The following is a 26,294-nucleotide window of genomic DNA, read 5'->3' as shown; positions in this document are numbered from 1 at the left end:
TAACAATGCTGGATGTGAGTAACAGCAACATTAACAACATAATCCACTCCCTGCAGTCACTTGTGAGCTCTCTGGTCTGTCCGCAGATTGGATGACCGAGTGAATCCCTTCCCATACACAGAGCAGATGAACAGCCTCTCCCCAGTGTGAACACGCTTGTGTACGTTGAGATCAGATGAAGATTTGAAACTCTTTCCACAGACCAAGCAGCTGAATGGCTTCTCCTCAGTGTGGACATGTTGGTGTGCAGTGAGGCAGAAGATTGCCTGAATCACTTTCCACAGTGAGTGCAGCTGAACGGCCTCTCCTCAGTGTGAATTCGCTGGTGTAACATGAGGCTGGCTGACTGCATGAATCCCTTCCCACACACAGAGCAGGTGAAAGGTCTCTCTCCAGTGTGAGTGCGTTGGTGTGCAGTGAGTGCAGATAACTGCCCGAAGCTTTTCCCACAGGTGGTCTTAGTGACAGTACAGACATGAGTCTAAAGATGGGCAGATCAGGTGGACTGGCCACGCTAAATTGCCTTAGTGTCCAAAAAGGTTAGGTAGGGATACGGGGATAGGGTGGGGGTGTGGGCTTAGGTAGGGTGCTCTTTCCAAGGGCCAGTGCAGTTCGAAGGGCCGAATGGCCTCCTTCTGCACTGTAAATTCTATGAGGTCAGAAGCTCATATTGGGATCAAATGTGAAACCAAGTTTACAAAGAGACTTGCGAAGTCTCAGACTGTTGCCAGGGAGAGGGATAGAGTCGGTATGTCAGGAATGGAGATTGGAGCACGGACCGAACAGTGGATTCAGTCTTCTCCATATTTGATTGAAGTTATTTATTAAACAGGAAGAGAACCAGAATGGGCCCTGAGTCTGATATCCGGTATAACGTAGTTCAAGAGGGAGAGGAAGAACGAAGGAAACCCTGGAAGATTTGGAGAAACGACCTTTGCGATTGCTCATCAAATCTCCACACAGTCAGTTCTGGACACAAGGTTAACATCTGTTATTCTGTCTGCTCTGTCAGGGTGATTCAGATTAAAGTCTGTCACAAGTCATGAATGGAATGAAATGAAAATGAAAATTGCTTATTGTCACAAGTAGGCTTCAAATGAAGTTACTGTGAAAAGTCCCTAGTCGCCACATTCCAGCACCTGTTCGGGGAGGCTGTTACGGGAATGAAGTGACTTATAAAGCTTCTTAACTCTAATTATATAACTTTGGTAAAAAGGTACAAAAATAATGATCTAATACTTTATTTGGTTTTCAGCCCAGGCAGGAGGGAGAGTGTGTGGGACGGGGAGTTACAGCTTTGGCGAAAGAAGAGAGAAAAAATGTTCCCCAGAAACTGGAATTGTCTGTTCTGAATTTCTATCCTGTACTGATAGTGTGGCCTTTGTAAACTCCTTTTACAGGGCATTAGGAGAGCATTTTCAGACAGGAAACACAAACCAAATATCGCATTAAGATCCGACAGTGTCACTTAATTGATCAGGACCTGAATATCCTCAGACTATGAATGTGGAATGAAAAATGTTTGTTTTGTTTGTGGGAAAATATTTCAAACATCAGTGTGACTGGAAAAACCCCGAGACACACACGCACCCGAGTGAGTGTGTTCCAGTGAACTGACGTGGAAAGAGCTTTAACCAGTTACAGCCTGAAGAAACACCACACCATTCACTAAGTGAGGGAAACCATACACGTGTTCTGTGTGAGGATGAAGCTTCCCTTGATTGTCTAAAGAGGAAATGCACAAAGACACTGACTCCATGGAGACACCGTGGAAACATGTGGAAGTTGGATGTTCAACAGTATAATGAGAATCGAGACAAAGGAGCAAAGGATAAGTATCAGAGACAAGATGAGCTCTGAGAGAGCATGATGGGAGACAGCAGGAAGAGGGGAAAGATGTGAGTTCAGAATTTGGACAAAAAAGGACTTTCGAGGCAGTTTTACTGAGTGGTTTTGTGGAAGAGGAGCAGCAGAATCAGCTGATCGGATTGTTTCAATGGGTCGGGTTTTCCAGTCCTTCCTGTTGGCTGGCTCTTCCAATCCCACAGATCTCTCGGTCTGCTGTTCCGGTTCACTGGTTGTCTCATTGGGTCTCAAGTGGGGGGCCCGGTGGAGGCCCCGCTGCAGGGGAACCACCAGTTTGTCCCAGGGAACATGGAGGGCAGGTTCCTGGGGTGGCACAGGGCGGGCATTAGGAAGTTGGGAGACCTGTTTATTGACGGGAGGTTCGCAAGCCTTGGTGAACTGGAGGAGAAGTGTGAGCTCCCCCCGGGGAACATGTTCAGGTACCTTCAGGTCAAGGCGTTTGCTAGGCGACAGGTGGAGGGGTTCCCTTTGCTGCCCCCGCGGGAGGTAAGGGATAGGGTGCTTTCGGGGGTGTGGGTTGGGGATGGGAAAGTGTCTGACATCTCCCAGGTAATGCAGGAGGTGGGGGAGGCGTTGGTAGAGGAGCTGAAGGCTAAGTGGGAGGTGGAGCTGGGGGAGCAGATTGAGGAGGGGACATGGGCGGACGCCCTGGAGAGGGTGAACTCCTCCTCTTCATGTGCGAGGCTTAGTCTCATCCAGTTCAAGGTGCTGCACCGGGCCCACATGTCCGGATCTAGTATGAGTAGGTTCTTTGGGGACAAAGATAGGTGCGTCAGGTGTTTGGGGAGTCCAGCGATCCATGCCCATATGTTCTGGGCATGCCCGGCACTGGAGGAGTTCTGGAACGGGGTGGCGAGGACGGTGTCGAGGGTGGTGGGATCCAGGGTTAAGCCAGGCTGGGGACTCACGATATTTGGGGTTGGGGTGGAGCCGGGAGTGCAGGAGGCGAAAGAGGCCGATGTTTTGGCCTTTGTGTCCCTAGTAGCCCGGCGGAGGATCTTGCTGCAGTGGAAAGATGCGAGACCTCCGAGCGTGGAGACCTGGATCAATGACATGGCGGGATTCATTCAGCTGGAGAGGGTCAAATTCGCCCTGAGGGGGTAGGTACAAGGGTTCTTTAGGAGTTAATTTGCTTATTGTTAATTTATTTTGTTGTTTATTGGGTTTGGGGGGGATGGGGGGGTTTGTTATATGCGTTGTGACGGATGCCGGGGGGTGTTTATTATTATTATTATTGTTTTGTTGATATATATTTTTCAAAAAATTCCAATGAAAATTATTTTTTTTTAAAAGAGTATCATCTCGCATCATTGAATTTTTCTACATATGTGTTTGTGGAACCCACCTCTTCATTTACCTGTGGAAGGAGCTGCGCTCCGAAAGCTAGTGATTCGAAACAAACCTGTTGGAGTTTAACCTGGTGTTGGAAGACACGTTACCGTGCCCGCCCCAGTCCAACACCGGCATCGCCACATCATAAATGGGAAGCATTTAGGGTGGCATGTGGCACAGTGGTTAGCATTGCAGCCTACAGCGCTGAGGACCTGGGTTCGAATCCCGGCCCTGGGTCACTGTCAGTGTGGAGTTTGCACATTCTCCCCGTGTCTGTGTGGGTTTCACCCACACAACTCAAAGATGTGTGAGTTAGGTGGATTGGCCACGCTAAATTGACCCCCCCCCCCCCAGATTTTGAACAAAGTCAAATATAGTCAAATGGAAGAGAAATGAGAATTATGCCGCCGATATGTGACCCCTGTATTTTGGTGTGAAACATTCTGCAGCCTAAATACCGTTCATGTATAAGAAAGGAGGGGTGACAGCAAATCCGCACTGAGCCTGGATTTCCTCATCTCCCCGAGTGGCTTTTCCTGTTTCTCCATCATTAAGGCCGAATCTTTCAAAAAGGTGGTCCAGTTAAATCTCTGCTATTTCCTCCAATTCATTTCTGTCTATGTGAGTACACATTACCATTCAATATGCTTTGGCGGTGATTAAAATATTAATCTGCGTCTACAAAGCCATTAAATTCTTTTGTGAACTGGAGCAAACTGCCAAGACCCGCACTTTTTTTTCATGTATGGAACGGTCTAGACTGTATGCAGAACCATACATTTCACTGTACCTCGGTACACGTGACAATAAATCAAATCCAATCAAAGAGACAGTTTCTTACTAGTCTTCAGATTGAACAAAGAGCCACCTTAAAAAGTATTCATTCATGGGAGGTGGGGGCCACTGGCTGGACCAGCATTTACTGCTCATTCCAATTGCTCTTGAACTGTGTGTCTTGTGAGGCTATTTCAGGGGACACGTTCAAGTCAACCACAACATTGCTGTGGATCTGGAGTCACATGTAGGCCAGGCCACATCAGGAGAGCAGATTTCCGAAAGGAATTTGTGACCCAGACAGGTTTTTCCAACAATCATGAGACTTTTAATTTGAGACTTTTATTCAATTTCAGTATCTGTCGTAGCCAGATTCGATCCCAGATACCCAGAGCATTTACCTGGGTCTCTGGATTACTAGCCCAGTAACAATACCATTACACAACTGCCTAGCCAACATAGTCTTGGCAGAATATGATGTCTTGTAACTTCACGAAATGATAAACAAATTTATTTTTTCAAACAAATTCGGATAGCTCTGCAGTTTCAGGTTGATAATGTTTTTTTAAAAACAAAGATCTAGTGTTTCTAATATAATTACCGAATACACCAATTCACTAATGATAATCAAGGTACACTGCAGAATAATCATTATTTAATCGTTGTTTTTTGCTATGAAATCAATACATAGTTAATATAGAAAAGGTACAGAAGGTGAAATAGCTGCAGGAAGCCACATGTTTGAGGTATAAAAGGGCTTCCTTAACCTTGTTACTAATGACAGTGAATACACTATGAAAATAACAATTTTAAAACTAAATGTGATTATTCATGTGTACTTACAGCTTTCTACATTACAACAGTGAATATGTTTCAAAAGTACTCCATTGGCTTTAGAACACTTTAGAAGGTCAAGTGGGTGTGAGGTTTTATAAAAATGTACATTTGTTCTAATTGTTCGCAAATTAGGATATATTACACTCAGGGACCTCACCAGAATCATTGATAAAGTTTGGAGTCTTAATTTTGTGTAATAACCACGGTGTTAACACCATTTTTAATACTCTGTGAAACTACGACACACCATATGCAATTATTTGTTGTAAAACACAGCGAGTTCATAGAATTTACACTGCAGAAGGAGGCCATTCGGCCCATGAAGTCTGCACCAGCTCTTGGAAAGAGCATCCCTACCCAAGGTCAACACCTCCACCCTATCTCCATAACCCAGTAACCCCACCCAACACCAAGGGCAATTTTGGACACTAAGGGCAATTTAGCATGGCCAATCCACCTAACCCACACATCTTTGGACTGTGGAAGGAAACCTGAGCTCCCGGAGGAAACCCACGGACACACGGGGAGGATGTGCAGACTCCACACAGACAGTGACCCAAGCCAGAATCGAACCTGGGACCCTGGAGCTGTGAAGCAATTGTGCTATCCACAATGCTACTGTTGTTGTGATTTGGAATGCACTGTCTATAAATGGTCCTGGAATCTCATTGCACTGTAACTTCCAAAAGGGAATTTGATACATTGTGAAAAATAAAACAAAATAGTAGAACTCGGATTAAATGGGTCGCTGTACAAAGAGCTGGCACGGGGAAAATGGGCCAAATAGACTCCTCTGTGCTCTAGCAGCCTTGTGTACATTGAAAGCGAGTGGTAACGACCTGGAACCTACTGCCTATGAGAGTAGGAGATGCAGAGATGACGGAAGGATTTCAATAGGAAATTGGACGGGCACTGAGAGAAATAAACCCACAGGGATTCGGGGATAGAACAGAGCAATGGACAGACTGACTTCCTCCACAGGGAGCCGACATGGTCTCAAAGGGCTGAATGGCCCCATTCCCGACCCTCCAGATGCTGTGATCTCAGGAGAGAAATTCAGCTGCTCCAGTCACTCCAACTAACTGGAGTCCCTCATCTCTGGTGCCATTCTCGTAAATGTCCTCTACACCCTAACTTAGAATTTCACATATTTCCTAAAATGTGGGGCCCATATCTAGGGTTCCATTCTAAAGGGGTAGAATTGAAAAGCACGGAGGAAATTTTCAACTTGTTTAGAACCAGGGTTAGACTACACTGGGAGCACTGACAACATTGGTGATCTCCATTTAGAAAAAGAAAATAGAGGCACTGGATAAGGTCCAACAAAGATTCATAATATACAGAGCTGAGAGCATTTAAGTAGGATTAATTAGGTAGGATCAAGGAAAACCCAAAAGCTTTCTATAGGTATGTCAGGAATAAAAGAATGACTAGGGTAAGAGTAGGGCCAGTCAAGGACAGTGGTGGGAAGTTGTGTGTGGAGGCTGAGGAGATAAGCGAGATACTAAATGAATACTTTTCGTCAGTATTCACTCAAGAAAAAGATAATATTGAGGAGGAGAATGCTGAGACCCAGGCTATTAGAATAGATGGCATTGAGGTGTGTAGGGAAGAAGTGTTGGCAATTCTGGACAAGGTGAAAATAGATAAGTCCCCGGGGCCGGATGGGATTTATCCTAGGATTCTCTGGGAAGCCAGGGAAGAGATTGCTGAGCCTTTGGCTTTGATTTTTAGGTCATCATTGGCTACAGGAATAGTGCCAGAGGACTGGAGGATAGCAAATGTGGTCCCTTTGTTCAAGAAGGGGAGTAGAGATAACCCCGGTAACTATAGGCCGGTGAGCCTAACGTCTGTGGTGGGTAAAGTCTTGGAGAGGATTATAAAAGATACGATTTATAATCATCTAGATAGGAATAATATGATTAGGGATAGTCAGCATGGTTTTGTGAAGGGTAGGTCATGCCTCACAAACCTTATCGAGTTCTTTGAGAAGGTGACTGAACAGGTAGACGAGGGTAGAGCAGTTGATGTGGTGTATATGGATTTCAGTAAAGCGTTTGATAAGGTTCCCCACGGTCGGCTATTGCAGAAAATACGGAGGCTGGGGATTGAGGGTGATTTAGAGATGTGGATCAGAAATTGGCTAGTTGAAAGAAGACAGAGAGTGGTAGTTGATGGGAAATGTTCAGAATGGAGTTCAGTTACGAGTGGCGTACCACAAGGATCTGTTCTGGGGCCGTTGCTGTTTGTCATTTTTATAAATGACCTAGAGGAGGGCGCAGAAGGATGGGTGAGTAAATTTGCAGACGACACTAAAGTCGGTGGAGTTGTAGACAGTGCGGAAGGATGTTGCAGGTTACAGAGGGACATAGATAAGCTGCAGAGCTGGGCTGAGAGGTGGCAAATGGAGTTTAATGTGGAGAAGTGTGAGGTGATTCACTTTGGAAAGAATAACAGGAATGCGGAATATTTGGCTAATGGTAAAATTCTTGGTAGTGTGGATGAGCAGAGGGATCTCGGTGTCCATGTACATAGATCCCTGAAAGTTGCCACCCAGGTTGATAGGGTTGTGAAGAAGGCCTATGGTGTGTTGGCCTTTATTGGTAGAGGGATTGAGTTCGGAGCCATGAGGTCATGATGCAGCTGTACCAAACTCTGGTACGGCCGCATTTGGAGTATTGCGTACAGTTCTGGTCGCCTCATTATAGGAAGGACGTGGAAGCTTTGGAACGGGTGCAGAGGAGATTTACCAGGATGTTGCCTGGTATGGAGGGAAAATCTTATGAGGAAAGGCTGATGGACTTGAGGTTGTTTTCGTTAGAGAGAAGAAGGTTAAGAGGTGACTTAATAGAGGCATACAAAATGATCAGAGGGTTAGATAGGGTGGACAGCGAGAGCCTTCTCCCGCGGATGGAGGTGGCTAGCACGAGGGGACATAGCCTTAAATTGAGGGGTAATAGATATAGGACAGAGGTCAGAGGTGGGTTTTTTACGCAAAGAGTGGTGAGGCCGTGGAATGCCCTACCTGCAACAGTAGTGAACTCGCCAACATTGAGGGCATTTAAAAATTTATTGGATAAGCATATGGATGATAAGGGCATAGTGTAGGTTAGATGGCCTTTAGTTTTTTTTTTCCATGTCGGTGCAACATCGAGGGCCGAAGGGCCTGTACTGCGCTGTATCGTTCTATGTTCTATGTTAACACTCATGATGTGGAGATGCTGACCATCAGGAGCATCGAGACACAGAGAGACCTGGGCGTGCAGGTCCACAGATACTTAAAAGTGGCAGCACAGGTGGAAATGGTGGTGAAGAAAGCAGACAGCATGCTTGCCTTCATAGGACGGGGTATTGAGGATAAAAACTCAAAAATTATGTTACAATTACATAGAATGTTGGATAGGCCACATTTGGAATACTGTGTCCCAATTCTGGTCACTGCACTACCAGAAGGACGTGGAGGCTTTGGACAGAGTACAGAAAAGGTTTACCAGGATGTTGCCTGGTATGGAGGGGATTAGCTACGAGGAGAGATTGAATAAACAGAATTGTTTTCCCGAGAGAGATGGAGGCGGAGGGGTGACCTGATAAAAGTTTATAAAATTATTAGGGGTACAGAGTGAACAGTGCAGAAATGGCAATTACAAGGGGGCACAAATTCAAGGTGAGGGTGGAAAGGTTCAGTGGAGATGTGCGGGGAAGAGTATTTTACACAAGGGGTGGTGGTGGCCTGGAATGCACTGCCAAGTGAGGTGGTTGAGGCAGATACGTTAGCGACCTTTAAGACTTATCTGGATAGGCACATGAACACACGGGGTATAGAAGGATACAGGCGGTTGGTCCAGATAGAACACGTGATCGGCGCAGGTTTGGAGGGCCGAAGGGCCTGTTCCTGTGCTGTATTATTCTTTGTTCTATACAGGGCCTTGGCGAGGCCATAGCTGGAATATTGTGAGCAGTTTTGGTCTCCTTATCTGAGGAAGGATGTTCTTGCTCTAGAGGGAGTGCAGCGAAGGTTTACCAGACTGATTCCTGGGATGGTGGGACTGACGTATGAGAGATTGAATCAGTTAGGATTGTATTCACTGGAGTTCAGAAGAATGGGGCATCTTATAGAAACCTACAATATTCTAACAGGATTTGATTGGGTAGATGCAGGAAAGATTTTCCCGATGGTGGGAGTGTACAGAACCAGAGGTCACAGTCTGAGGATACGGGGTGGACCATTTAGACAGAGATGAGGAAACATTTCTTCACCCAGAGAGTGGTGAGTCTGTGGGATTTGTTACCACAGGAAATAGTTGAGGCCAATACCTTGCATATTTTCAAGAAGCAGTTAGATACAGCACTGAGGGCAAAGGGGATCAAAGGATATGGAGGGGAAATCGGGATTAGGCTGTGGAGTTGGATGATAAACTATGATCATAATGAATGGCAGAGCAGGTGCAAAGGGCCAAATTATCTCTTCCTGCTCCTATTTTCTATGTAATCCCTTCCCACACTAAGAGCAGGTGAATGGCTTTTCCCCAGTGTGAACTCGCTGGTGTGTCTGCAGACTGGATAACTGTGTGAATCCATTCCCACAGAGGGAGCAGGTGAATGGCTTCTCCCCAGTGTGAACTCGCTGATGTCTCTGCAGGATGGATGGATCAATAAATCCCTTCCCACACTGAGAGCAGGTGAACGGCCTCTCCTCGGTGTGAACTCGCTGATGTGTCTTCAGGTGAGACAACTGAGTGAATCCCTTCTCACACTGAGAGCAGGTGAACGGCCTCTCCCCATTGTGACTGCGTCGATGATACTCCAGCTTCGATGGGGTTCTGAATCCCTTCCCACAGTCAGCACATTCCATTGTTTCTCCATGTTTTGGGTCTCGCCGTGTCTCTCCAGATTGGACAGTCAGTGGAAGCCTTGTCTACACACAGAACATGTGCACTGTCTCTCCCAACAGAGAATGGTGTGATGTTTTTTCAGGCTGTGTAACTGGTTGAAGCTATTTCCAGTCAGTTCACTGGAACTCTCTCACTCGGGTGTGTGTTGTGTGGGTCTCGGTGCTTTTCCCGTCACACTGATGTTTGAAACCTTTAGAAGCCGACAGATCGGACAAACATTTCTCCTTCTCACAATAGTATTCAGATCAGAAGGAATTGAGTGTGTTTGTCACAACAAGATGTGCAGTTTGAGATTTCTGTCCATAATTCCTCCTCTTCCAATTTCCTTTAAAAACAATTTGCAAAAGTCATCATTGTTAGTACACGATGAAATTTCAGAACAGCCAATTCTAGTTCCTCTGGAACATTATTTCCTCTCTTGTTCTCCAAAAGCTGTAAATCTCCGTCCCACACAATCTCCCTCCATTCTCACTATGCTGTATCTAATATTCACCCTCCCAATTCTCCTGAAGGTGCTGGTTCATGTTGATCGACAGATGCAAGCTCAGCTCACTGCTTCCTGACCAGGACACAGAGATTAGAATGCGAGTAAGAGTAGGCCATTCAGCCCACTGAGTCTGCACAACCATTTAATGAGATCCTTGGCCGATCTACCTCAGCACCATTCTCCCACACGATCCCCATATCCTTCAATATCTAGAAACCTGTCAATATTTGTCTTGAACATACCTGATGACTGAGGCTGCACATTCCTCTGGGGTAGAGAATTCCAAAGCTTCACCACATGCTCGAGTGAAGAGATCCCTCCTCATCTCATCTTTATCTCTATTTTCCTACCTGTTCCCCATAACCCTTAACTCCATTGCTAATAAAACATCTGTCTAACTTGTGCTTCAATATATTCAATGACCCCCAGATACAACTGGTCCCTGTGGAAGAGAAGTCTAAAGACTATCAACCCTCTGAGGGAAGAGATGACTGGAAATCTATAATGTAGCTACAGTCTTATATTGCAAGGCGAGAAATAATAATAAATATAACTTATTACAGAACCGTAAATAATATATCTAATCTGTACCATGTAACATATCTCTGTCCATTATTCATTTAATTGCCCTGAAATGTCAGCCATCTCTTGGGGAACCTACACATTTAATTGTGAACATTAGGAAAGAGACCATCCTTTTCTCCAGACAAATAAATATGTCAAGCTGAGGGAGAGACCTGGACCACAAGGGAGAACAATAAATCAGAGGTCTCTCCGATGGCAAGGAAGGAAACCCTGGCAGGTGGGCGGGGAGGATTCACAAAAACCCGCTGGAGGTCCCAAACCCTCAATTAGGCCCATTGATTTTATTGTCAGTCTGCAGACAGGAACTGGAGAACTGAACCCAGGCAGAGGAGAGGGAGGGAGAAAACTGGGAGTAGAGGAAAGAAATGGTGCAGAAGGGCAGCATGGTGGCACAGTAGTTAGCACTATTGCCTCATGGCGCCGAGGTCCCAGGTTCCATCCCGGCTCTGGGTCACTGTCCGTGTGCAGTTTGCTCATTTTCCCCGTGTTTGCGAGGGTTTCTTCCCACAACCTAAAGATGTGCAGGGTAGGTGGATTGGCCACACTAAATTGCCCCTGAATTGGAAAAAATGAATTGGGTACTCTAAATTTTAAAAAAAAGAAACGGTAGATGGGTTTGGATTTCAGCCGAGGGAGGAGGGAGAGTGTGTGGGACGGGGATTTACAGCTTTGGGGAACAAGAGAGGAAAACATTTTCCAGAGAAACTGGAATTGCCTGTTCAGAATTTCTATCCTGGACTGACAGTGATGGCTTTTGTAAACTCCTTTTATAGGGGGTTAGAAGGGGAGGATTTACAGATGGAGACTCAAATCAAACTTCACATCAAGATTTAACAGAGTCACTCCATCCAACAGGACGCGAATATCATTGACCTGTGAATGTGGAAGAAGAAATGTTTGTCTGGTCTGTCCGTAGGGAAAGATTTTCCAAGATCAGTGTGACTGTAAGAAAACCCGATACACACACACTCGACTTGAATGAGTGTTCCAGTGAACTGACTGTGGAAAGAGCTTTAACCAGTTACGCAGTCTGAAAAACACCACTCCATTCAGAGCGGGGAGAGACCGTACACATGCTCTCTGTGGAGACAAGGTTGCCACGATAGCACAGTGGGTAACATTGTTGATTCTCAGCGCCAGGGAGTCGGGTTCGATTCCCGGTTTGGGTCACTGTCTGTGCGGAGTCTGCACGTTCTCCCCGTGTCTGTGTGGGTTTCCTCCGGGTGTTCCTGTTTCCTCCCACAAGTCCCAAAAATCGTGCTTGTTTGGTGATTTGGACATTCTGAATTCTCCCTCCAAGTACCCGAACAGGCGCCGGAGTGCAGTGACTAAGGGATTTTCTCAGTAACCATTGCAGTGTTAATGTAAGCCTTTTTGTGACACTAATAATGTTTATTATTTATTATTCAACTGATCGTCAAACGTGGAGAGGGACAAGGACACCAGCAGCATGCTGAAACCGTGTAAATAGGGGCTGGTTTAGCACAGGGCTAAATAACTGGCTTTTAAAGCAAGACCGTGGCCAATAACTGGCTTTTAAAGCAAGAACAAGGCCAGCAGCGCGGGTTCAATTCCGGTACCAGCCTCCCCGAACAGGTGCCAGTATGTGGCAACTAGGGGCTTTTCACAGTAACTTCATTTGAAGCCTGCTTGTGACAATAAACGATTTTCATTTCATTTTTCATGTGAGCTGGGGACTCGTCACACGGTGGAAATGGCTGATTCCGTGATGGGGGCTGGTACAGAGACCATTGATTCAACTGCTCACCTGGAACGCAAGGGGATTGGGTGGACCAGTGAAGGTCAAGGGTTGTCACTCACCTAAAGAATCTAAATGCTGGTGTAGTGTTCTTGCAGGAGATTCATTGTGGGTTAGAGATCAGACCAGACTGCGGAAGGATGAGCCAACTGTTTCATTCGGGCTTTGACATAGGGTTCGAGGTGCTGCAATTCTAATCAATAAACAGTCACTCTTTCAGTCTTCAGTCACCAGGATCATTGCGGACACTAATGGGAGATACGTGGTGGTCAGTGGGTCATTGGCAGGTGCATTAGTGGTGCTGGTGAATGGCTAAGTCCCTAACTGGGACAATATGGCATTTGTAAAAAAATATTGTTGGGATCCATCCCAGACCTGGATACACATCAATCAATGCTTGGCGGAGACTTCACTTGTGTACTGGATCTGGAAATGGACTGGTCCAAGCCCCTTCAACCGCTATAAATACACAATAACGGAGTGGAATCTGGACGGACCATCTGGCATGACCCAGGCACCGGAAACGACAACAGCAAACCCGGAAAAAAGATAAATCAATCTGTTCCCATCAGTAGATTGTAAAAGAATTATGGGACATACATTTAAGATTGTGAGTAAGATCTACAGGGAGGATATGAGGAAGAAATTTTACACAGTGAGTGATAATGATATGGAACTCAATGCTTACACACAAAGGTCGATAATCTCCAGGTCCTGATAATCCGAATGGTGCTGTCAGAATTTGATGTGAGGATTGGTTGTGAATTTCCTGCCTCCGAATCCCTTTCTAAGTGCCTGTGAAAGAAGTTTGCAAAGGCATCACTGTAAGTCCAGAAATAAACTTCAGGAAAGATAAATATTTCTCCAGGTTTGAATTTGCTGTGTGTAAATCCTCCCCTAATAACCCCCTGTAAAAGGAGTTTCCAAAATTAATCACTGTCAGTCCAGGATAGAAATTCACAACATTCTCCCCTCCTGCTCCCTGGTCCAGGATGACAGCTCTGCCCCCCCCCCCCCCCCCTCCCTTCCTCCGCTGCACACTGACCCTCTTGTCATCAGCAGTCCCCTAATTTGAGGGTGATGTTGACTCAGGGTTGTGAATTTCTACCCGGGGGTTTCATGTGGCTGAACAGAGTCACAGAGCTTTGTGGGGCAGGATGTCCAATGAGACAGTGAAATCCGGAGAGCTGGATTGGCTTCCTTTTCTTTCCATCTCTGCCACCGCTTTGCATTATCAATAAGACATTGGGACTCAAAGACTAATCCAGTTTGATGGACAAGTTGTCTCCAATCTGAACAATGGGGAACAAGCTCCTCCCACTCATTGAAACATCACCCCGACAAAGAGTACAACAGCAACTTATTTATCTTCCCCAATGTGATCGGTGTAATTAGTCTCAAATTTAACCTGGAATGGTCATTAAAAGTTTCCCAGTCACTCTGATATCTGAAATCTTTGTCCAGACAGAACAAACCATTTTACCTCCCAATGATATTCAGGTCCTGATGAATCGAGTAACTCAGTCAGAGGATGATGTGATGTTTGGTTTGAAGTTCCCGTCAGTGAATCCTCCTCTTTCTAAAGGAGTTTCCGAAAGAATTTCACTCTCAGTCCAGGACAGAAATTCAGGAGATTCTCTCTTCTGGCTTCCGGTTCCTGGATGATGCGCATGCGCCCTGCTGCACATTTCTGGTCAGAAAGATGACGGCCGCGCATGCGCCCTGCTGCCTATCGCCCCTCAACAGATGACAGTCGTTAACAGGGGCCGACCAGACAGAAAAACATCGATGCCGCCGCCCCATTCGGTACAAACACCGAACTGGATCAAAATTGCCGGAACCAATTTATCACACTGAGGAACTGAGTGGAATAATGGCGGATAAGGCTACCCGGAATGCCGGGCATGGCTGAATACGCCCTATCTCCAACACAGGAGTCAGAACGCGCTAGCGCTAGTATGCCCCGCCTCCGGAAGTCGCCTCTCTGTGCGGAGCAGGCGCGGTGCTGCTCCGGGCTCAGCGCAGCCGCAGTGAGAGTGTGTGCGGCTCCCAGAGGCTGAATGAGAGCCGCCGCGAGCGGGGACAATGGTGAGACCCAAACCCCCCAATAAGACCCATTGGTTTTATTGTCAGTTTGCAGACAGGAGCTGGAGAACTGAACCCAGGCAGAGGAGAGGGAGGGAGAAAACTGGGAGTGGAGAAAAGAGATGGTGAGATGGGTTTGGATTTCAGCCCAGGGAGAGGGAGAGTGTGTGGGACGGGGATTTACAACTTTGGGGGAACAAGAACATAGAACATAGAACAGTACAGCACAGAACAGGCCCTTCGGCCCTCAATGTTGTGCCGAGCCATGATCACCCTACTCAAACTCACGTATCCACCCTATACCCGTAACCCAACAACCCCCCCTTAACCTTACTTTTATTAGGACACTACGGGCAATTTAGCATGGCCAATCCTGCACATCTTTGGTCTGTGGGAGGAAACCGGAGCACCCGGAGGAAACCCACGCACACAGGGGGAGGACGTGCAGACTCCACACAGACAGTGACCCAGCCGGGAATCGAACCTGGGACCCTGGAGCTGTGAAGCATTTATGCTAACCACCATGCTACCCTGCTGCCCCTGAGAGAGGAAAAAATGTTCCAGAGAAACTAGAATTGTCTGTTCAGAACTTCTATCCTGGACTGACAGTGATGGCTTTTGTAAACTCCTTTTACAGGATATTAGAAGTGGAGGATTGGCCGACAGAAAACTCAAAACAAACAACACATCGAAATTTGACAGCCACTCTTTTCATTAGGAGCTGCATATGATCAGTCTTTGAATTTGGAAGGAGAAATGTTTGTCTCTTCCGTTTAAGGAAAAAAATTGCAAAGATCAGTGTGACTGGAAAAGCACCGAGACACACACACACACCCGAATGAGAGTGTTTCATTGCACTGACTGTGAAAAGAGCTTCAACTAGTTACACAGCCTGAAAGAAAATCACACCATTCACAGCCGGGAGAAACTATACTTCTGTTGCGTGTGTCGACAAGGCACAGGCAGGAGAGACATAAAGACCCCTCACCATGGAGAAACCGTGGAAATGGGTGGACTGTGGGAAGGGATTCAGTTACCATCACAACTGGAGGTTCATCGGCGCAGTCACACTGGGGAGAGACCGTTCATCTGCTCCATTTGTGGGAAGGGATTCACCCATTCACACAACCTTCGAACACACCTGCGAGTTCACACTTAGGAGAGACCATTCACCTGCCCGGTGTGTGGGAAGGGATTCACTTGGTCATACTGATAAGGGACCATTTACATGTCCTGACTGTGAAAAGAGTTTTAAATGTAAAAAGGATCTGCTGACACATCAATGTATTCACACTGGAAAGAGACCATTTACTTGCTCTGTGTGTGGGGAAGGATTCATTCAGTCATCCCACCTGCAGGCACATCAACTTGTTCACTCTGATAACAAAAATTTTAACTGTCCTGACTGTGAGAAGAGCTTTAAAAACAACAAGGATTTAGTAACACGCCAATATGATCACATTGGGGAGAGACCATTCACCTGCTCTGTGTGTGGGAAAGGATTCATTAATTCATCCAACCTTCTGACACTCCAGCAACTTCATACAGGGGACAGATCGTTCACCTGCTCTGAATGTGGGAAGTGATTCACACGTTCATACAACATTCTGACACATCAGTAGGTTCACAGTGAGGAGAGGCCATTCACTTGCTCAGTGTGTGGGAAGGGATTCAGTCAGTCATCCAACCTATTGAATCACCAGCGAGTTCACACTGGGGAGAGACCGTTCACTTGCTCCATATGTGGGAAGGAATTTTCTCATTTATCTTATCTTCTGAAACACCATCGAGTTCACACTGGGAGTGGCCATTCAACTGCAATGTCTGTGGAAAGGGGTTTACTCACTCATCCCACAAGCTAACACCAACAAGTTCACAAGCGACTACAAGGATTAGATTATGCCCTTATTGATTTTCATAGAATTTACAGTGCAGAAGGAGGCCATTCGGCCCATCAAGTCTGCATCGGCTCTTGGAAAGATGCTGTTAATCATGTCCAGGACTGAATAATGTTCACTCTGATTGTCTTAATCTGCTGATGAGGTTTATTATTCTGAATAAATGTGAAATAAATCAACTTTGTTTGCAATGCTGTTGCAGATTTTTGTCTTTCCCACCTGAGTGTTGAACATGACCTGTCTGGAGCTCAGGTAGGACAATCTGGGGGAGGATCACACGGCATGAACAGAACTTCAGCCTGGACACAATCCTTCAGGGTCACACTGAGAGGGACAAATGACACTTTGCTCTTTCTCATCTCTCTTCACTGACAGCAAAGTCCCCGTGTGGGTTAATCCTGAGGTGTGTAAGAAATATGTTCCAGCCGCTCTCTTCCACATCTCAGAACCCCGAGACACGGAACAGAAGTCTTCTTTACAACTGTGTTCAGAGTCGGGAAGAACAATGGTGAATGCTGGAAACGTAATAATAATAATTGCTTATACATGTAGGCTTCAATGAAGTTACTGTGAAAAGCCCCTAGTCGCCACATTCCGGCGCCTGTTCGGGGAGGCTGGTATGGGAATCCGCGCTGCTAGCTTTGATCTGCATTACAAGCCAGTGGTTTAGCCCACTGTGCTGTCAAATCAGCGATTGGTGTAAAACTGTGAGGTTCCTGATTGAATGTCAAGCAGCTGGTTTCAGTTTCCAGGCTGAAAATGCATCGGAATCTGTGTGACGGTGACAATGAATTCCTTGAATTGAAACCTACTTAAATAGATTGCTTGAAATTTGCATTAAAATAGCAGCAGGAGGGTATCACAGGAACCTGGTAACAGCAGGGAGAATTAGACAATAGTTTCATTACCAGTTAAAGAAGGAGCTGCAGCTTGTGTCCAAGAATTCCCACTTTTATTGATTTTATTGTGCTTCCCACATTCCATCCTTTTAAATAAACCTCACCCCTACCAGCCTTAAACAATCATAAACATAACAGGGAAAAGGCGGAGCTGTGCCTGCCTCTTTAACTGGGAGCTGAGCAGTGTCAGAGCCCCGGCTGTCCCTTTAAGAATGAGTGATGTGTTCAGCTGAAAATTCCTATTGGCTGTTTTCTGGGTGGTCTCCTTATTCTGATCATTCTCAGTGATCCTCGGGTATGTGAACCTGCTCTCCTGTCTCTCATTCAGATCTCTGTTCTCTCTCAGATTCTCACTTCACCTCTCTCCGCTCTCACTCACTCATTTCACAGACCTCCCACCTCTCTATCTTTCTTTCTGACACTCTCTCTGTTAACCTTTCTATTTCACAGAGCGCCTAAATTCACTAAACATTTCTCTCTCATTATCTCTTCTGAAGAAGCACAGAACACACTGAACCTCTCCGCATTCTGAGTGAACATCTAATTTATGGAGACTCAATCCTTTCTCTCTCTACCTCTCACTTTCTCTCTCTCTGATTGGTCCTGACTCACTTTTAATCTGTTTTCTAATAACCCTCTTTGAGGAAAATGTAAGTTTCTATAATGTCCCATCATTTCTCCCAGTGATATCCTCAGTCCATCTTCCAATTCAGTGAATATGTTAATAAATTAAATAACCTCATATTTTAATGTTTAAAATGAGAATGGATGTGAATGTAATGCTGAGGCCGGCAGCAATCTGTGTGGGTGTTCTTGATGCTGTCAGAGTGAGTTCACCCTCACAGGCAGGAAGACTGTTCACAGTGATAACATGAAACTGACACCTGCTGTTTCATTCTCAGGCAACACAACTTCCTGTTTCTCTGCTGCTGGTTCCAAACCACACATCTCACTTCTGAGCAGAAAATAAATGCAGGGACCACAATCTGGTGGGACCATCTGTCAGTGCGGCCTATATCTGCCCACAGAGTCAGGGCAGAGTCACACAGATCACATTGTGGTGATAGTTACAAATGAGCCGGTTATTTCTGTTCAGAGTCTCCATTCCTGGACAGAACCGGCTGTGTCTGTGAATCAGTCACTGAGTTCCCTCTGCTCTCTGTAGCTGGGAACTGATAACCTGCTCCCTTATATTGTACATCATTCTTTCTGTGTTACTTGTTTCCTCTATTTCTCAGCTTTTATCTCTCGCCACCTCGTCTTTCTTTTTTTAAAATCTCTCAGTCTCTCCTTTCCTCTGTATCTCTCTCAATCTCTGTCTGTTCCTAATCAATTGAGGTGTTCAAATCATACAGTGTTTGTGATAGATTGAAGAAGGAAAAAGAGGGAGAAAAACAGAAAATGTTGGAAAACTTCACTAGTTCTGGCAGCATCGGTACTGAGAGAAACAGAGTTAACGTTTCGAGTCCCTGTGACTCAGAGCAGGAGAAACCGGGATTGTCCCTCTGAGATCAGGGAAGGTGAAGGGGAGATTTAATAGAGGTGTTTAAAATGAGGAAGGATTTATGATAGTGTCAATGGGGAGAAACTATTTCCCAAGAGCAGGAAGGTTTGTAACCAGAGGACACAGAGATTTAAGAGATTTGACAACAGAATCCAAGGGGATGATGAGAATTATGTTTACACAGTGATGTGATGTGATCTGAAATTCACACTGACAGGCTGCTGGAAGCAGATTTACAGTAACTTTTAAAGTGAGTTACATTTGTAGAGGGTAAATTGGCAGTATTATGGTGAATCAGATGAATTCGACAGTTCGCTGATAGAATCTCTACAGTGCAAAAGGAGGCCGTTCGGCCCATTGCATTTGCACTATACCTAGGCCCAATCCCCCATCCTATCCCTGTAACCTCAGCTAACCAGCACATTTTTGCACACTAAGGGGAAGTTGATCATGGCTCATCCACCTAAGTTGCAAATCTTTGACTGGTGGTAGGAAACCCATGCAGACACTGGGAGAAAGTGCAAACTCCACACAGACAGTCACCCAAGGCTGGAATTGAACCAGGGTCCATGGTGCTGTGAGGTAGCAATGATGCCCTTTGCGACAATCTGAATTTTCCTCTTCTGATGATTTAACATTTGATCTTTTCAATCACAATGTGTCTCAAAGAGAAGATATATTTCCTGTATAAATCGAGAACCACTAGAATGATTTCAGTTCCTCTACGGATGCACCTCAGATACCAGAAATCTCTGGACTTCCCCATGTACTCATTGCTCTCACCTTGGGTAGAACAGCTCTGAATCAGGTGGAGTCAGTCACACGTGCCTCTGTCATGATGTTTCCATTCCTATTTTATCTCACATCTCCCAGTGACACTGACTATAACACAGAAACATCAAATTATCATTGCTACCTTGCATCTTGCCCTCCTATTATTGTCTAATGATAATAGTAACAGAGTAATACACACCAGCATTGGAATAACAGGCATTCCCGTCCCAGCCCCCCCCCCCCCCCCCCCCGAACAGGCGCCGGAATGTGGCGACTCGGAGCTTTTCACAGTAACTTCATTTGAAGCCTGCTTGTGACAATAAGCGATTTTCATTTCAGGCAGGTTATTGTCTAATAATAACAGTGACAGAATTATTATCTCGGACCCTGGATCTGGGAAGCAACAGTGTTACCCACTGTGCTACCATGCTGCCCTAGATTGGCCCAGATAGGGTGATATTTCATAGGGTCGGTGCAGATTCAATGGGCCGAATGGCCCCCTTCTGCACTGTAGGGACTCTTATCATAGATCATAGAATTTACAGTGCAGAAGGAGGCCATTCGGCCCATCGAGTCTGCACCGGCTCCTGGAAAGAGCACCCTACCCAAGGTTAACACCGCCACCCTATCCCCTTAACCCAGTAACCCCACCCAACACTAAGGGACACTAAGGGCAATTTATCATGGCCAATCCACCTAACCTGCACATCTGTGGACTGTGGGGGGAAACCGGAGCACCCAGAGGAAACCCACGCACACACGGGGAGGACGTGCAGACTCCGCACAGACAGTGACCCAAGCCGGAATCGAACCTGGGACCCTGGAGCCGTGAAGCGATTGTGCTATCCACAATGCTACCATGCTGCTACATGATTCTACATTCGATCTAATGATATGAAAATGAAAATGAAATTAAATGAAAATCACTTATTATCACGAGTAGGCTTCAATGAAGTTACTGTGAAAAGCCCCTAGTTGCCACATTCCGGCGCCTGTCCGGGGAGGCAGGTACAGAAATCGAACCGTGCTGCTGGCCTGCTTGAAAAGCCAGCGATTTAGCTGAGTAAGCTAAACCAGCCCCTGATATGTTCACTCACACACTACAGTCTGACTTATTACTGGAAAGATACTGTGTTTGTCACTCTCAAAGTGAGTGAATCCTTTGCTGTTTCTCCTCTGGGTCCCATCTCCACTATTATTGTCTGATTGTCCCACTGAGACTCTCACTGTTATTATTGGACAATCAGCCAGTCAGCCTGAGCCTGTGGCCGCTCTCACCTTCACAATGTCCGGGTGATTGACGGCAGCTCCGGACCAATAGGAAGAGGAGGGGCGGGACTGGAGGACCGACCGGGAGCGGCTTTCCACCAACCAATCGGAGTGAATGGGGGGCGGGGCCTGCTGTGGTTGAAGCATGCGCAGTGTGGGTAATGGCGGAGGAGAAAGTCTGTGTCTTCAGATCCGGAATTCGTAAGGGGCGTTTAGCAATATGGAGGGAGCGAGAGATCGCGGGGATGGGCGGAAACGTTGTGTTAAGTTATTGTAAGCTGTAAACCTCGGAAAAGTTACCGGACCCAGTTTGTACCGAGCGGAGCTGCAGCTCCTCATATTCGGCTCGGATTGACGGCCGCCATCTTTATTGGATGTGCTCAGGGCGCATGCGCGTTTCTCATCTTTGTCGAGGTGATGTTTCAATGAGTGGGAGGGGCTTGTTCCCCATTGTTCAGAATGGAGACAACTTGTCCATCAAACTGGATTAGTCTGAGCCCCAATGTCTTATTGATGATGCAAAGCGGTGGAAGAGATGGAAAGAAAAGGAAGCCAATCATAGTGAATGAAAGAGGGACAAGTGTATTGATTAGAATTACAACACCTCGAGCCCTTTGTCAAAGATCGAGTGAAACACTTGGCTCACCCTTCCGCAGTCTGGTCTGGAATCATAGAATTTACAGTGCAGAAGGAGGCCATTCAGCCCATCGGGTCTCCACCGGCTCTTGGAAAGAGCACCCTACCCAAGCCCACATTCCCACCCTATCCCCAAAACACAGTAACCCCACCCAACACTGAGGGCAATTTTGCACACTAAGCGCAATTTAGCTTGGCCTTAACCTCTTCACTGGTCCACCCAAACCCCTTACGTTCCAGGTGACCAGCCCCGAATCAGGGGTCTCCCGCCTCCCCTTCCCCATCACGGAATCAGCCTTAAGGAACTATCCAGTAATTCTTCAAAAAGTACGGGCCAAGGGTCCACAAAGGTGACAGCCACACACACCTATACCCTCAGAGTAAAACAAAAACAGTTTGATAGTCATCAGCTAGCAAACCCATCCAACCACCACCCCCCTCCCATTTCCCATCAGCGCCCGACCGAGGCACACAAATTGAATCCAAACCCAACCTTCCAGATTCCGACCGAGAAGCTCAGCTTGTCAAACCAGCCAAAACTGGTTCAACCGCTGCAGCTTCACCCCCTTCTCACTCCCATTCACCAGCCTATCTGGTGAAAATCGTTTCCTGTCGGCGGCATGGTGGTGCAGTGGTTAGCACTGCTGCCTCATGGCACCGAGGACCTAGGTTCGATCCCTGCCCAGGTCACTGTCCATGTGGAGTTTGCACATTCTCCCCGTGTCTGCGTGATCTCACCTCCACAACCCAAAGATGTGCAGGGTAAGTGGATTGGCCATGCTAAATTGCACATTAATTGGAAAAAAAAATTGCTTACTCTAAATTTATTTTAAAAAAGAATTGTCTCTTTCCTAATGTTCTCAATTAAAGGGGTGAGTTCCCCAGGGGATGGCTGACATTTCAAGGGACATTATAATAGACAGAGATATGTCTCGTGTTCCTATATGGAACAGATTTGATATATTATTTGCGGTTCTGTAATAAAGTAAACATATAATTACTTCTCGTCTTGTAATATCAGACTAGCTACATTATAGATTTCCAGTCATCTCTTCCCTCAGAGGGTTGTTAGTTTTTGGATTTCCCTTCCACAGGGACCAGTTGTATCTGGGGGTCATTGAATATATTGAAGCACAAGTTTGACAGATATTTTATTGTCAATGGAGTTAAGGGTTATGGGGAACAGATAGGAAAATAGAGTAAAAGCTGAGAATAAGCGGGATTTCTTCATTTGAGGATGTGGTGAAGCTTCTGAGTTCCCTACCCCAGAGGAATATGGAGCCTCAGTCACCAAGTATGTTCAAGACAAATATTGATAGGTTTCCAGATATTCAAGATATTGACAGATATGGGGATTGTGTGGGAAAATGGTGCTGAGGTAGATCGTCCAAGGGTCTTATTGTCTCGTTGAGCAGACTCGGCGGGCCGAATGGCCTACTTTTGCTCGTATTATAATCTCTGTGTCCTGTTCAGGAAGCAGTGAGCTGACCTTGAATGTGTCAATCAGCATGAATCAGCATCTTCAGGAGAATTGGGAGAGTGAACAGTACATACAGCAGAGTGAGAATGGAGGGAGATTGTGTGGGATGGAGATTTACAGCTTTTGGAGAATGAGAGAGGAAGTGGAGTTGTCTGTTCTGCATTACTATCCTGAACTAACAATGAAGACTTTTGTAAATTGTTTTTAAAGGATACTGGAAGAGGAGGAATTATAGACAGAAATCTCAAACATCACGTCTCGATGTGACAAACTCGCTCAATTCCTTCTCATCTGAAAACAACGGGCTCTGAATATCATTGGTGAGAAGGAGAAATGTTTGTCCGATCTGTCGGGTTCAAAAGATTTTAAACATGAGTGTGACTGGAAAAGCACCGAGACCACCACAACACACACCCGAGTGAGAGAGTTCCAGTGAACTGATTGTGGAAAGAGCTTCAACTGGTTACACAGCCTGAAAAACCATCACGCTATTCACAGTGAGGAGAGACAGTGCACATGTTCCGTGTACAGATAAGGCTTCCGCTGATTTTCCAATCTGGAGAGACACGAGGAGACCCAAGACATGGAGAAACCGTGGAAATGCGGGGACTGTGGAAAGAGATACAGAGTCCCATCTAAGCTGGAGATTCATCGACGCAGTCACACTGGGGAGAGGCCGTTCACCTGCTCTCAGTGTGGGAAGGGATTCACTCAGTTATCTCACCTGCAGACACACCAGCAAGTTCATACTGCGGAGAAACCATTCATCTGCTCTCAATGTGGGAAGGGATTCACTCAGTTATCTTACCTGCAGTCACACCAGCGGGTTCATACTGGGGAGAGGCCATTCACCTGCTCTCAATGTGGGAAGGGATTCCGTGCTCTATTCATCCTGCGGAGACATCAGCGGGTTCACACTGGGGAGAGGCCATTCACCTGCTCTCAGTGTGGGAAGGGATTCATTGATTCATCCAGCCTACGGAAACATCAGCGAATTCACACGGGGGTGAGGCCATTCAACTGCCCTCAGTGTGGGAAGGGATTTATTGATTCATCCACCCTGCAGTCACACCAGCGAGTTCACACTGGGGAGAAGCCATTCACCTGCTCTCAGTGTGGGCAGAAATTCCGTGCTTCATTCACCCTGCAGAAACATCAGCGAGTTCACACTCGGGAGAGGCCATTCACCTGTTCGCAATGTGGGAAAGGATTCATTGATTCATCCGCCCTGCGGAGACATCAGTGAGTTCACACTGGGGAGAGGCCATTCACCTGCGCACAGTGTGGGAAGGGATTCATTGATTCATCCATCCTGCGGAAACATCAACGAATTCACACTGGCGAGAGGCCATTCATCTGCTTTCAGTGTGGGAAGGGATTCAGCGATTCATCCACCCTGCAGAGACACCAACGACTTCACACTGGGGAAAGGCCATTCACCTGCTCTCAGTGTGGGAAGGGATTTATTGATGCATCCACCGTTTCATCCACCCTGCAGAGACACCAACGACTTCACACTGGGGAGAGGCCATTCACCTGCTCTCAATGTGGGAAGGGATTCACTCAGTTATCCACCCTGCAGACACACCAGCGAATTCACACTGGGGAGAAGCCATTCACCTGCCCTCAGTGTGGGAAGGGATTTATTGATTCATCCATCCTGCAGAGACATCAGCGAGTTCACACTGGGGAGAAGCCATTCACCTGCTCCCTCTGTGGGAATGGATTCACACAGTTATCCAGTCTGCAGACACACCAGCGAGTTCACACTGGGGAGAGACCATTCACCTGCTCTTAGTGTGGGAAGGATTACATAGAAAATAGGCGCAGGAAAAGGCCATTTGGCCCTTTGCGCCTGTTATGCCATTCATTATGATCATGGTTTATCATCCCACTCAATATCTAAATCCCGCTTTCCCCTCCATATCCTTAAATCCCCTTCGCCCTCAGCGCTATATCTAATTGCTTGTTGAAAACATACAATGTATTGGCCTCAACTATTTCCCGTGTTAAAAAATTCCACAGGGTCACCACTCTGACGGTGAAGAAATTTCTCCTCATCTGTGTCTAAATGGTCTCCCCGTATCCTCAGATTGCGACTTCTTATTCTGTACACACCCACCATCAGGAAAATCAAGTCCTGTTAGAATATTATGAGCGATCATAACATGATAATTCTTATCACGATGGAGAGTGAAGTTGTTGATTCGGAGACTTGGGTGCTGAATCTTAATAAAGGGAACTATGAAGATATGAGGCATGAGTTGGCCTTGATAGATTATGGAGAGTTACTTAAAGGGATGACAGTGGATAGGCAACGGCAAACATTCAAGGACCGTATGGGGGAACTACACCAACTGTTGATTCCTGTCTGGCACAAAAGCAAAATGGGTAAGAGGGCCAATCCATGGCTTACAAAGGAAATTAGAAATAGTATGCGATCCAAGGAAGAAGCATACAGATTGGCCAAGAAAAATAATAGGTCTGAGGATTGGGTGCAGTTTAGAATTCAGCAAAGTAGGACAACAGGATTGATTCAGAAGGGGAAAGTACAGTATGAAAGTAAGCTTGCAAGGAACATAAAGACTGACACTCAGAGTTTCTATATGTGAAGAGAAAGAGATTGGTAAAGAGAAATGTAGGCCCTCTACAGACAGAAACAGGGGAATGCAAAATAGGGGCAAAGAAATGGCTGAGCAATTGAATACATACTTTGGTTCTGTAGAGAGAAAGCAGGGAATTATGGACCAGTAAGCCTAACATCGGTAATGGGGAAAATTCTTGAATCCATTATCAAGGGCTTTATAGCGGAACATTTGGAAAGTAGTGGCAGGATCAGTCAGAGTCGGCATGGATTTATGAAGGGGACATCATGCTTGACAAATCTATTGGAATTCTGTGAAGATGTAACCAGTACAGTTGACAAGGGGGAGCCAGTCGATGTGGTATATTTGGACTTTCAGAAGGCGTTTGACAAAGTCCTGCCTAAGAGATTATTGTGCAAAATTAAAGCACATGGGATTGGGAGAAGTGTATTGAGGTGGATAGAAAACTGGTTGGCAGAGAGGAAACAAAGAGTAGTAATTCGTTGGTCCTTTTCAAATTGGCAGGCAGTAACTAGTGGGATACCACAGGGATTGGTGCTGGGACCCCAGCTATTCACAATATATATTAATAATTTGGATGAGGGAACAAAATGTAACATCTCAAAGTTTGC

The 26,294-nt window shown here is 46.1% G+C and overlaps 1 protein-coding gene, 1 long non-coding RNA gene and 1 pseudogene across 3 annotated transcripts in view; 1 reads left to right on the top strand and 2 right to left on the bottom strand.

The window, feature by feature from the left end:
* Window positions 1-226: 226 nt before the first annotated feature.
* Window positions 227-26,294, bottom strand: part of LOC119960841 (zinc finger protein 850-like) — a 34,831-nt gene continuing 8,763 nt past the window's right edge. Inside the window, exons 3-4 of the mRNA XM_038788429.1 lie at window positions 9,313-9,596; window positions 227-453 (exon numbers count right to left, since the gene is read on the bottom strand). Coding sequence (XP_038644357.1) covers window positions 272-453; window positions 9,313-9,596 — 466 coding nt within the window. The 3' untranslated portion in view covers window positions 227-271. The remainder of the gene's footprint in view (window positions 454-9,312; window positions 9,597-26,294) is intronic.
* On the bottom strand, window positions 9,900-14,195 carry LOC119960853. 2 transcript variants are annotated; one of them, XR_005459531.1, is made up of 3 exons: window positions 14,016-14,195; window positions 13,221-13,327; window positions 9,900-10,026 (listed from the first exon to the last, which is right to left on the bottom strand). It is a non-coding gene; the product is annotated as an uncharacterized LOC119960853 (long non-coding RNA). The 2 variants fall into 2 exon arrangements; XR_005459532.1 differs by lacking the exon at window positions 9,900-10,026 and adding an exon at window positions 12,513-12,725.
* On the top strand, window positions 21,115-25,566 carry LOC119960843 (annotated as a pseudogene).

Source organism: Scyliorhinus canicula, unplaced genomic scaffold, assembly GCF_902713615.1.
Source record: "Scyliorhinus canicula unplaced genomic scaffold, sScyCan1.1, whole genome shotgun sequence".
Lineage (NCBI taxonomy): Eukaryota > Metazoa > Chordata > Chondrichthyes > Carcharhiniformes > Scyliorhinidae > Scyliorhinus > Scyliorhinus canicula.
Note: the sequence above shows the minus strand (reverse complement) of the source record. Positions and strands in the feature narration are given on the sequence as shown.